At 40.9% G+C, this 12,455-nt stretch overlaps 2 protein-coding genes across 3 annotated transcripts; one reads left to right on the top strand and one right to left on the bottom strand.

Moving 5' to 3' along the window:
• Positions 1 to 54: 54 nt before the first annotated feature.
• Positions 55 to 5,013, bottom strand: NDUFB5 (NADH:ubiquinone oxidoreductase subunit B5). Of its 2 annotated transcripts, none has more exons than XM_041126865.1 (6): positions 4,860 to 5,013; positions 4,119 to 4,243; positions 3,122 to 3,188; positions 2,280 to 2,341; positions 1,163 to 1,269; positions 55 to 290 (listed from the first exon to the last, which is right to left on the bottom strand). In XM_041126865.1, exons 1-6 carry the CDS (start codon positions 4,984 to 4,986, stop codon positions 170 to 172), a joined length of 609 nt encoding a protein of 202 aa, XP_040982799.1. In that variant the 5' UTR covers positions 4,987 to 5,013; the 3' UTR covers positions 55 to 169. The 2 variants fall into 2 exon arrangements, with proteins under 2 accessions (XP_040982799.1, XP_029884412.1); XM_030028552.2 differs by having other exon boundaries at positions 4,119 to 4,207; positions 4,860 to 5,012.
• Positions 5,014 to 5,110: 97 nt separating this feature from the next.
• Positions 5,111 to 11,633, top strand: MRPL47 (mitochondrial ribosomal protein L47). Its single transcript, XM_030028550.2, has 7 exons — positions 5,111 to 5,252; positions 5,831 to 5,976; positions 6,568 to 6,628; positions 7,433 to 7,529; positions 9,205 to 9,335; positions 10,799 to 10,894; positions 11,338 to 11,633. Exons 1-7 carry the CDS (start codon positions 5,152 to 5,154, stop codon positions 11,453 to 11,455), a joined length of 750 nt encoding a protein of 249 aa, XP_029884410.1. The 5' UTR covers positions 5,111 to 5,151; the 3' UTR covers positions 11,456 to 11,633.
• The last annotated feature ends 822 nt before the right edge of the window (positions 11,634 to 12,455 follow it).

Here is a 12,455-nt window from a genome sequence, read left to right as displayed (position 1 = left end):
GCTATACAAGCTTAACTGCCACACAATTTCTTTCCAATTATCAGAATCAACACAAACATTGCTTACTTTTATTAATGGCTGTCAGTAAACAGCAGGATGTATATATTACATAGCTCAGTCACAATTTGTTGGTATGCATTTAAGACCATGCATACTGTCTTAAAATCGTTTAATTGTCAGGTGTGGATTTCATAGAATTGTCAACAAGATTTTTATCTGGTGTTTCATAATGATACCAAGGTCCATCTCCCCTGTGTCTCATCAGTCTGCGTGCCTCCAACTGCATCAGCCTAAAAAAAAGAGCAACAAACACACTCAGCATGAAGTTTATTGGTTTTGATCATACATATATTGATGTTTAACATCATGGCATTACTGACAACAGCAATAAGTTTAGCATCTATGGTTTATAAATACTACTGAATCATAGGCAATACCAAAATATGAAGGGTTCAACTAAAACATGAGCTATTAGATCCTTCTATTTCAATTTTTTTCGGCAAGTCATCTCACAAAAGAGTAATAAAAATACTTGCAGTTCTGTCAAAGGTTCTTGCCTCATAAGGGGCTATACAGTTTTGATATAGCTTTCAACTAAAAATAAATAGGAGCACGGAAATCAGAAGTAAATGTGATGGTAGAAGGAGCTATGCTGTCTTGGTCCCAATAGCAACAGTTTATGGAATTCAGACTTTCTTCTACCACCACAGTTTACTCCTGAGTAAGTAAAGAATAAACTCAGTACAACGTTGTTGCTGCCCACAAAATTTTCAACAGCTACAAGGAACATGATCGGTCCTGTAAACTGTCATTTAGCTACTCAATTAAGCTATGAGCACTAGCAGTGGCAAAAAGAGCTGTCCATTTCCTGACTCAGGAAGACAAAGCTATACCTTTATAAATATGAACTGTTTTGAAGAGACAGTTGTTTTACAAGACTGCCCTTGGATCATTCCAGTTCTGGTAATCTTAATACTGAGAAGGCAGGGACTACAGATACTGTAACTTCCACTTTGCCACCAACCAGTGCAGCAAGCACCCAGGGTCAAGTGATACATGGATATGCACGTTATGTCAGCATCCAACTCAGTATGTTAAGCAAAGTAAGAGAATCAACTACAGTATGTATCAGTATTTTAAAACCCTCAACTATGTAACATACCTCAGTTCAGTTTTCTTTGCTTCAACATCAAGCAAAGCCATCTCTTTCTCATAGTCCTTTTCAGGGGGGTCAAGCAAGTAACGAGCTATCCAGCGACTTATAGGGTGCTGGAAAATACAAAAGCAGAGGTTATTCATGCAATTTCCAAGTAGAAATGTCATCATAACTAAATCATTTTGCATGTTCCCGGTCTTGAAAACACATCATCAACACTATGGGTGCTGCCATTCAAACCATAACAGTAAAATTAAAAACATGTTCAACTATTTGTAATGTCAAAACCCTAAAAAGCTGTATTTCTTTTGCCATTTTTAATGCCAAGATAACCTCCAGATGACTATTCTGTAGCAAAATTAAAAGTTAATGGAAGACATGTGATTTATTTTCTTTCTGTTGAAGTAAAGTTCCTTAAACTGCTGCTGTAATGACAGAAACGGACTCCAAACCTTACTGTAATCAGTAACATTTTAAAGTTTTGCTTCCACATAGGCACAAAAGTCTAAATGAGTCAAAACAGTCATAGTAGTATTGCTGAATTCAATAACTTCCTATCAAAACCAAAAAAGTCCTTGCAGCAAGAAGCCAGGGACTAATTTTAAGAAAATACAATGAAACGAAAAAAGTACAACCTTGAGTTTCTGACCACAAAAATCTTCAATTCTAGATATAAAAGCATGTGTGATGTTGGACTTTGAAACAAAAGAAAGTAAGGTCACTTTAAACTCCAGTATCTTAAGATGTTGTAGTTCTAGAGCAAGAAACAAAGAGAAAAACTGCACACTAAGAATAAAGAGAACAGACTGTTCTTACTATTTAGGAATATTATAAAAGAATTCTTGGCATATATCTTCAGCAGTTTACTGGCATAAAGTTACAGATCATTTGCATCTACTTGTGTCAATAAACAGATTTCCTACAGCAACACGCATGTTCCATAAAGCAGAAAATAAGCAAGTTTGCTAAAATCATAATTGCACAATTCACGTTCTGCTACACTGATACCCAATGGCAGGGATATGGCCATCCTCATTACCACATTCCACAGCTTTTACTCCCAAAAGCATCATCAGGAGGAAGGCTGTCCATAACATGCTGCCCTTTTACATGTTACACTCACTTTGTAGTATTCCCAGTACTCTGGGATATAACCTTCGGGAATCTCTGCAAGTTCAGCTTCACCTGACAATGAAAGAAGGGGAGGAACATTTAATTCAAGGTTTGTTTTTGGTTTTTTTTTTTTTAAGTACCTTATATTCTGCCTTTCACATTCGGAAAAGATCATTATTTCACATAGAGAGCACTTAATCCCTCAATCTGAGCTCTATTCAGAAAAATTGGACTTGTATTTTTTTCCAGACACTTCACACTGCATGTATCTAGCTCACAGGCTTTAAGCCACACAATAGAAGTGTGAAATTAGCAGCTGTACAGAAGAAATAACTAAGATCGAGTCCACAGAAATGCCCTTTAAAGTATTGAGCTAAAAGCGTGGATTTTTCCTAATTTCTCTATTAAATTAATTCCATATTATTACAGTAGTAGATTTAAAACACATATTGCCAAGCAGAATTTTGGCTTTTTTGCTAGATAAAAATCAACAGTTGCAGTGTATGCAGCCTTCTTAAAGAAATACGTAAAACAAGATAATACAGACTCCTCATCTGAATACTGAAGAACTGTTCACTAAACCTCACTGATGTTTGAAAGGCTGTCAAAAGATGGAATTTCTCCATTTCTGAAAATGTGGAAAGCTTTTTTTTTAAAAGCAACAACTACAGAAAAATAAAAATACTGGGAGCATCTTCTAGGTACTTATACAATATTACCATAATTGTTAGGCCTATTTCATAGTCTTCCAAAGACCAAGCCTTAAAGGATCTCTTTCTTCTATCCAGCATGCTTAGTTTCTATTTAATAATTTTGACCGTGTACTTAGCTTAGCCAGGACAGAGCACTCACCAATGAAGATGTTGACATATGTTATGAATAGTGCCACTGGTATCCCTGTCAGAAATACATAGAATCTCTGTACAGGGGAGAAAAAGAAAGAGAAACAGTATGGGAAACTCAGAAGCCTGACAAAATTTAGATGAGGTTAGTCTGCAAATGATGTAACAGCCAATAATTCTTAGATTCGCATTCATAGGTTAGATAGGGATGTTGTAGGCAAAGACATATTGCTGCTTAAAATGAGTTAATTAACAAACTAGAATACAGAAACGGCGATGCTGTGTCAGTCCATGAGCCTATTTAGTTCCGCTTTCAATGTCCCAGGGAGGCCAGTCTCTGCACAAGCAGATAGTATTGCTTTCCCTGAATGCTGTCTCAGCATCTTGTGATGACTGGCTTCAGCATTTAACCGTAATGAGGCACTAACATCAATGCAATGTAATCCAACATAAATACAACCACTGCTGGCTTTAGTAACTGTGGAAGACCTATAAAGGAAGCCTGATCACATGAAGGGAGTTGTATCAAGTTGGCTGTTACCTGTCATAATAGGCTTTATCCGAAACCTAGCTTTTTAGGGGTCAAACTCAGGTCAGGCTTCCCAAGTCTAATCTCTGGTGTTAGTGCGTTTAGGTAACTGAAGGCAAACCCTGCAGAAGAGTAACTTAATAGGTTTTAAAAAGGCGGATGGAGTGGAAAGCATTTGGAGGGTACGCATACATGAACAGAGACACATAATTTAAGAACCCTGCTACAGCATTAATTTAAGTACCTATCACAATCTTTGCCATTTAGCCAATCTTTTTACTTCATCTGGCCCTGATTTTACGACGTATGACAGAAAATTCTTTAGGAGGAGGACTGAACATTCTGGTATATGTGAACAGTGCCAACCAGACTTTAGATGCTGTCTCGTAAACAGTAGGGAAAATTCTATTTTAGAGACTCTTACACCATTTGCAAGGGATGTGTTATACGGAGTGTAATAAATTTGGTTTTAACTCACCAACAAGTTCAGAAACCGAGTGTCATAAAAACTTGTTGCCTTGATAATAAACATTCTCTTCCCATGGCTGCTGCTATGTCGTACAGGAGCTGAAAATTGAACCAAAGTATTATGTTTTCTTCTCCCTTTGGTGATTGTGCCAGGTTAAGGTCAACGATGCATATGAAAAAAACAAAAGGTATTTTTCTTCCCATGTTTAGACGTAGATCTATTCCTACCTGTCAGTCCCAACAAATAGATCACTGAACGTCAGTCACTACGCAGGGCCAAGTAAACTCACAGATGAGCCCGTCAGCAAGTTTGGCCTCCCGCCAACGTCGATCCCCGTTCCACCCGCGAAGTGTAATTTCTCAGCGGCACGGACACACACCTCGCACCCCCGCGAGGGACCTCCCTGCGCGCTGAACGGGTTTCCTACACCTGCTCAGCCAAAAGGGAGAGCCGCCGCGGCGGCCCGCAACCACCGCCACCCAGACCCGCCTTCCCGCCCCACAGACAAGGTTAGCGGGGAAAGGCCCGAGCCCAGCGACCGCCCTCAGCCGCGGGACCGAGACGGCGGCCCCCGCCCCGCACCCGCTGGCCCGCCGAGACGCGGCCCCCGCCTCGCACCGGCGGCGGGCCAACCTCCCTGAGGCGGCGGCCCCTCTCCTCAGGAGGGCCCCTCTCCTCCGCTCCCCAAGGTCACTCGCCCCTCACACACACGCCCGCCTCCCCCCCTCGTTCCCGCCGCCGAGACCCTACCGACGGTGCCGGGCAGGCGGGCGGCCCTGGCGAGCCAGGGGAGGCGGGCGCCGGCCGCCGCGCCGCTCGCCGCCCGCCCGGCTCCCCAACCAGCCGCTGCCCGGAGCAGCAGGCTCATGGCCGCCATAGCTGGAACTGGCACGGGGGCGGGGCCGGCGGCGCCGCTCTCCGCGGCGGAGGTGAAGCTAGGCAGGCGCCATCTTGGCAAAGGGCAGATCCTTCCCTCTCCTTCCGGCGCCCTCGCGGGACGCCGTCCGCGGCGCTAGGCATTGTGGGAGGGGCGGCGGGGGCGATGGCGGGCGCGGCGGCGATGGCCGCCCTGTGCCGGCGCCTCACGGGCGCGCTGCGGCTGTCGGGAGCGCGGCCGGGCTGGACGGCCGCCGGCCTCCCCGGGTAGGCACCGGGGCGGGGGAGGCTGAGGGTCGGGAGCCGGTCGGGCTGGGCCGTGGCGCGGTGTCCCGGAGGAGGGAGAGCCGCCCTTCGCGGCCTTGGCGGGAGGCAGGCTGCCCGGCTGTCCCGGCTTCTGACCCCTCGGCTGGGGGCTGCGGAGCGGCTTACATCGTCGGGCAGAGGGTAAGCGTAGCGTGAAGCGTTTCCCTCTGCACCTTACTGTTTTGCCAGCCGCTATGCTTCCAGCGTGGGGTTTTCCTTGTGCCTGCCCGCCGCGTTTACTGCTTTCGCCATTTAAAGGCAGCGTAAGAGGACGTAGCTCAAACTTATTCTTTCTTTTAATTTTCAAATTATTTATCTCCGAGCATCCGTAAATGATAATGACACGAGACAAAGGGTAGAGGAGAAGGCAACACTGAGATGACGTTTTTATGAAGAACTGAACCTGTGCCTTTTCCCCTTAGACTGTGGTATTCATCTGTCTGCAGGACCTGTGGCCTTATGAAGGAAAGGAACATTCTCATTTAGCTGAATATTGTTTTTTCCTGTCGTGTATAGTTTCCCCTTGAATTTTTATTCAGATTGACGCTGAACCTATTTCACAAGAATCTAGTAAAAGTCGAGCCCCTCCATCAGTTGAAGTTTCTGCACACTACTTTGTCTCAGAGAGGTCTGGAGGAATTTTTTGATGATCCAAGAAACTGGGGAGAAAAAACAGTAAAGTCAGGTGAGTTATATTTAGCATTTCTGATAGTGATCTTTGAGCCACTTGTGCTTAGCTGAAATCTGACCTACTCTTTTGCATTATAGGAAATATTCATAGCTACATAAAATTTTTTTATGTATATGTACATAAATATGCTTGTGCATTTTATGCCTGTTGATTTTATTTTTTTCTGTGTATTCTGCGTTTTATGAAAGCAAATAGCTATTATGCAGTAAAATATTTTGCTGTAAATCTTCTGCTGTGCTCTTGTGTGAGTGTATCACAGAAGAGACATTCTTTGATGACATATACAGTACCAGGGAAGAAAAGTATTTCAATATAAAGAATCATCTTACAGCTTTCCCTGTTCCTAGCCTTTTGCGAACACAAATAAACAGTACATGTCATTGCCTTTTTAATGTATCTGTATATTCAAAGCAAAGCTGAATATCCACAAGAATAGCTTTCCAAGAGGTAGTATTTTTTTAAAAAGTGATCCTTATTCTGAGTCAGCAGACCCTACTAATAGAAGCATTTTTTTTTCCAGAATAAGAGAAGTTTGTTCTATTTAATTGATTTTTTTTTTAATTTTTTTTTTTTTTTTTTTTACAGGGGATGCATGGAATATAAAGCAGCTAAGGGGCAAAAGTAGTGAAGACTTGCACAAACTTTGGTAAGTAAGTTTTAGTGAAGTAGCTTCTCTTCTTTCAAAGCAGCTCTGCATGTTTTATTAAACTGTGGCTAGTGAACTTACTAGCCAGTGAATTTAGTTTGCCGTACAGCTCTGCATGCTTAAGCCTGCTTTGGGCTTGGAGCAGCCCAAGTTCTGGTACTGCTCAGAATACAAATGCTGTACTGCAACTGCAGGTGGTTGTGTGATAGTTGCGTCTAGTCCAAGGAGTTCAGGTTTGGTACGAAGAGGCTGTGTTTGAGCCCTTTGGGGGTTGTTCAAACTGCAGGACAGGCTTGGTTGTAAATGACCTCTGGTGGGGCTAACCACTATATGAGATCAGGTTGCTCAGGTCTGTATCCATTCTGATTTTGAAAGTCTCGCCACTCTAGGCAACCTGTGCTACAGCTAAACTAGTGCTGAGTTATTACTGTGAATAGTTTTTTCCTTGCTGTATCTTGTCCTTTTGCTGTGCACCTGTAAGAAGAGTCTGGCTCTGGCTCTGTCCAGGTATGGGAAGACTACTTGGTGTTAACCTCTTCCTTCCTTAGCCTTCTTTATTCCAGGTTAAGTAAACCTGTCTCCCTCAGCCTCTCCTTGTATGTCATGTATATCAGCCCTCCCCTGCCCGCCTCTACGGGGCTTTCTGCAGTTGGTCAGTATCTTTTCACTTCTCTATATGAAGCTAGCAGGTATAGGATATGGGATTATAGGTTGGACAGCCGTGCTCTATCCAGCAGGGTAGTGCCTGAATAATTGCTAATGCATCCAAAAATTATTTCTGAAGTACTATGCTTTCTGATCTAGGTATGTCCTACTGAAGGAAAAAAACATGCTTTTAACTTTAGAGCAAGAATCAAAACGACAACTCAGGCCTATGCCAAGTCCAGAACGATTAGAAAAGGTAACTTTTTCATACTAGCTAAAAACATAACTCTAAGTAAGATTGCTGAGTGAAAGGTGAAGTGTTCATAAACGTGTTAAAGACCATTTTTAAAAATTATTTCCCTGATTTTAGTATATGCACAAACACTGTGCTCAAGCAACATAGTGGGAAAGGCCTCTCCACCTGTTACATAACATTAAGAAATATTTTTCCATGTTCATGCCCTGAAACTGCACTAGAGGATTTCCAGAAACTTCCTGGTAAAACTTCAACATTATCTCTATCCTTACCCTCCACAAACTTTTTTTAGCTACTTAACTGTTGCCAACTTCTTGCCTCTGACCTTGTCTTCTCCAAACTTGTGCCCTTTGGTTCTTTGCTGACCTCACTTTCGTCGTTCCTTCCTTCTTTTGCATTATTGCAATTCTGCCACTAATTTATTCAATTCTTTCCCTGGTATCTTTACCACTGAAAATTTCATTTACTTATAAATCAACTGCACAGATGGAAATCTGCACCTTCACTGGCCAATTAAATAATCCAGCTGTTTGACATGAGAGATATTCTCAGATACCCCTGTATTTGTCCAATTTATTTAGGGAAGAGTCTGACCGTTACATTGTTAATTTGAATTTCTTTGTATAGTTAATAATTTAACTGTTACTTGCCATCACACACATCCGCAACTGCATTATGATCTCTCTTTTTTGTGTCAGACATTGCTTTTTTTGGTCTTCTACTTGTCATTTTCATTGCTGTACTTATAAATTAGGGGAGATCTAATGTAAAACCCTGCTCTGGATCTCCTAGTGTATCTTGTTCAAATTTATGCTAATACGGCTTCTCAACTGTACTTCGATTCCCATTCTGAACAGTATTTTCTGCTTAGTCCCACCTACGCATCCATATTCAGTAATTAAAAATCACAGTAGAACTTGTTTTGGGAGGGAACTTAAGTAAGTGGCCCCAGCACTTCAAAAGTCAAATCTTACTAATTGCCTGTTTGGTTTTGGCTGAAGCCCAAAAAAAGTAGAAGTCAAGCACCAGTTAAATACTATGATTGCACTGAGACAAAATACAGCCATCTGCTTATGAAAATTAGCTCTAGCAGCTTCCCAGAGCATTTAACATGTTGCCATATGTAATGTGTGGTACAGCAATATTATGAGACAGACCTGACTAAAAACCTTCAACTCGAAGTGTCATAGTTTGGTCAAGGCATCTTTCTAATCAGCCAACAGGCATTACTGAGGCTGTGACCAGACTCCAGAGTGAAAACTAGAATAACAAACAGCCAGTGCAAACCATCTGACAGAAACACATTCAGCATATCTTCTATTTGCTTCTACTTCCTTTCTGTCTCAGAGCTTTCTGTACGTCTAGCATCAGCATTAGATCTGGCTTTGTGTATTAGCCAGCTAGTCTTTAATGAAATATCAGACTGTCAGTTATTTCATATTTGTTCTGCTTGCAAGTTAGGTTTTTAAAGCACCCATTCTTTACTGTTCTAGTACACAGAGCCAATTCAGCTGTTTCACTCAGTCCACAACCGTGAGATGGCTCACGATGGAACTCCTAGTGTGTTTTACCTTTGCTTTTCCTTTGAATTTTGTCTTAAATCTTCATTTGAGATCTTTTAAATTGTCAGCACTGTGTTCTGTTGGCCCAAGCTGAAACCATTTCCTATTTCCAGGTAGAAAAGTCTATGAAAAATATAGACTTGGTTGTCAGAGAGAGAGAAATTGCTTTGAGGCTTTTACAAACTGGCCATGAAAAACCAGCACCTGGCGAGTGGAGACATGACTTCTTAGGACGCACCTACTGGTATGGAAAAGAGAACTTTTTTTTCATGTGTGTCAATTTTGCTTGCGGTATGTCTCTTTACTAGAAAATCCTTATCTAATCAAGAAAGGATGCATGTACTGTATGGAAAGACATGTTTTCTGGTCAGCATTCAGGTGCTTCCTGAGTTTTGGTTTTGGTTTGTTGGGGTTTTTTTTTAACGTGATTATAATTGCTGCTAAATAATTCAATGGCAAACTCTACCATTAATTATAACAAAATTAGCTCCATGTAACTAATATGATTTCTGTACTCAGAGGATGTCTGTTACTGTATTCTGTAACACATGAACGAACTAGGGAGTACTGTTCAAGTTGAATCACCTGGACTTCCCTAATTATAATGCAAAATCCACATATTGGGCAACAACCACCCAAAGTACTGCATGAGACCACATAAACATCTGTTGGAATTCCCTAGTAGTCTTGGCAGATATTTAACTTCGTTAGAAGCTTCTACCTTTAGAATTATTTATTGTCCAGATACTTTCAATAATCTGTAATTTCAGGTGATGACGCTGAAGTCTCTGGCAGAACCTGCTATTTCATTAACCAGTATTTTACCCGCATCATATTGGCGTTTGAAGCACTAACTACAGTATTCAGCTCTGCAATAACAGCGTAGATAACAGAAGGTCACACATTATAATAATACTGAATTTTCATTTGTTTACCCATTAAATATAAATCAGCAGAGTACTAAATGCACTAACCACTAGATCTACATCTTTAGGGATGAGGCTTCTGTATATCTCTTTCTGCTTGGAAACATTGTCCATGAAGAAGGGTTTGCCCATATATTTGGAAGCCCAGTCCCCAGTTACAGCAGGGGGAAGGGACAGACAACATGAAATGGTCTTTAAGCACATGCATGCAGAACCTCTGCAGTACACATAGTAGTAGGTCTGACGCAATCTGGTTGCACTGGAGTCTGTAGGTAAGTCTGCACAAGCCATCTGTGCAGCCCAAATGCAAGAGAAACCCCCGAAATAAATAACAGAGTCTATCTTTAGAGGGAAAGACTTACGTTCAGGCAGATTTGCTCTTGACATGACACTCCCAATACTGGCATTTAAAAGAAAATTGTAGTAGAAACAAAACTCTCTTCACACGCAGTTTGTTCACATCAGCTTTTGAAAGTTTTCTGATGAAGGAGTAACTTTAAAATATAAATGCAAAGAATCATTATCTACTATACTGCGCCCTCTCTTCAAACACCTACAGTTTTTAAAGTACGACCACTTTCTACAGAAAGATGCTGAGCTACGTATGAGATGTAGTTATAAACCAAGCCAGCAGTAGAGCTGAAAGTAAATACCCACATAGAAATTCTGCAATCTACCGGTCAGACCACTTTATCACTGTACTGTAACCAAGTGCAACTGGTAGAATCCAAGAATGAAGACAAAAGTATACATTCTATAATCACTTATCTGTCTTTAATAGGTACACTTATAAGGAATGGCCAATACCATGGTACTTGAACAAAAAACACAAAAAGAAGAAATTCTATTACTTACCTCATGTGAATCACTTCATCAGGTAAAAAGATTTTTTTGACATTGAAAGTTATTTTCTGATTTGTTCTTCAGTCCTCCTTATTCCACTTTGCAAGGAAAAAATAGTAGTAATCTTTTCTTTTTACAGCTAGGAGACTGAAAATAAGGCTTTTTAAAATTACAGCTTGCTCTGTTTCTTTTTGCTCTTCCCATTTTAGTTATTAAGAGACTTGGTTATCTATGAAGTTGCACTGTAAAAGTAACTTTACATGCAGACTACCTAAGATCCTCCCAGAGATTGAATTTCTGTAGAACTCAAAAGCAGAAGAAAAAAAATAATTTGCTTTGCAGGCATTTTTGCTTATCAAAAGCTAATTAACAGTGAAGTTGTTAATCACTGGGAACCTCTATTTCATTAGAGGGGTGAGCTTATTAAGGTTGTTACAAGCTATCTAGAAGTTAACCACGCTGACTTCTTTATTTCAGGCTCAGACTTGAAAAATCTTTACGCAGAAGGGCAAGAAGGCAAAACCTGGAGAGGACGAGGCGGAAGGTCTTGGAAAGGAAGTTCCCTCACCTTGCCATAAAATCTCAGAGCCAGTAACGTGCTGGAAGAGCGCTGCAAGCAAGTGGTTGAGTGTCTCTGACTGGAACATGAAACAAGTTCTGAAACCAGTGAACAACTCAACTGAGCATTCCTGAGAGTCTCCTTTTTTTTTTTTTTTTTTTTTTTAATCCCACATTTGACCTAAATTAAACTTGTGATCTGGAATTAAAAAGCAGCTTTCGTGCATAACTCAAATTAATCCTAACAGTTGTTTCTAGAAATATTTGAAAAATGACTTATTAACCAGCTATTATGAAAGTAAGATATATATCATTAACAGTGAAAAGCAGCAACTGACTGCCAGATGAAAGTATAAAGTGTAGGGATAATATTTACCTGGTTTAGTTTAACAAACATGCATTAAAACCAGACGGAAACACGAGAGCCTCTGAAGCTCACGTACTAGCCTTTGTTCCCTGATCATCTGAGTTACAGGTATGTCACCTAAGTTACATGTGCTTTCTGCACAGAAGCATGGGAAAATACACTCTTCAGTCTGCTACGGCGAACTTTTTCCCTGTTTTAAGTCTGGCTTGTTAGAAAGTATGAAATATTTAGTGTGTCAACTTTTAACAATGCAGTCTTTATACCTAGATTTCTAGGTACCTATGACAAATTCAAACATTTATGCAATGTTTTTTTGCAGTGTGCAAAATGTTTGAAGGAAGACTGGTAATAGTCTTCTGTGAAATTGAAGTAGAAAGGTACTGCTACTGCTCCAAGTTGATGGTAAACACCTCCTTCATGAAAGCTTTTAACCTTCAGATGAGATTTTACAGAAATTTAGAACAAAGTCACAAATACTAGTCTTTCAGGAAGCAAATGTGCTATGCAATATAATCTCATAAAACGTGGGAAACTCCAAGGGAACCAAAACTGTAAGAGATAGACGTCTCTCCATCATCTTGATCTTCAGTTACTCCTCTGCATCACACAAAATACCCACTTCTTAAACCAAAACTCTACAGAAAGTGTTTGCTCTCCATAAGGTGCTAGA

The sequence above is a fragment of the Aquila chrysaetos genome, chromosome 10, assembly GCF_900496995.4.
Source record: "Aquila chrysaetos chrysaetos chromosome 10, bAquChr1.4, whole genome shotgun sequence".
Lineage (NCBI taxonomy): Eukaryota > Metazoa > Chordata > Aves > Accipitriformes > Accipitridae > Aquila > Aquila chrysaetos.
Note: the sequence above shows the minus strand (reverse complement) of the source record. Positions and strands in the feature narration are given on the sequence as shown.

Coding starts and splice junctions, on each gene's coding strand:
- NDUFB5 (XM_041126865.1), bottom strand. CDS start 4,986: ATGGCGGCCATGAGCCTGCTGCTCCGGGCAGCGGCTGGTTGGGGAGCC. Junction 4,244..4,859: donor CCGCCTGCCCGGCACCGTCG/GTAGGGTCTCGG, acceptor CAATCACCAAAG/GGAGAAGAAAACATAATACT. Junction 291..1,162: donor GCAAAGAAAACTGAACTGAG/GTATGTTACATA, acceptor TCTTTTTTTTAG/GCTGATGCAGTTGGAGGCAC.
- MRPL47 (XM_030028550.2), top strand. CDS start 5,152: ATGGCGGGCGCGGCGGCGATGGCCGCCCTGTGCCGGCGCCTCACGGGC. Junction 5,253..5,830: donor ACGGCCGCCGGCCTCCCCGG/GTAGGCACCGGG, acceptor ATTTTTATTCAG/ATTGACGCTGAACCTATTTC. Junction 9,336..10,798: donor TTCTTAGGACGCACCTACTG/GTATGGAAAAGA, acceptor TGTCTTTAATAG/GTACACTTATAAGGAATGGC.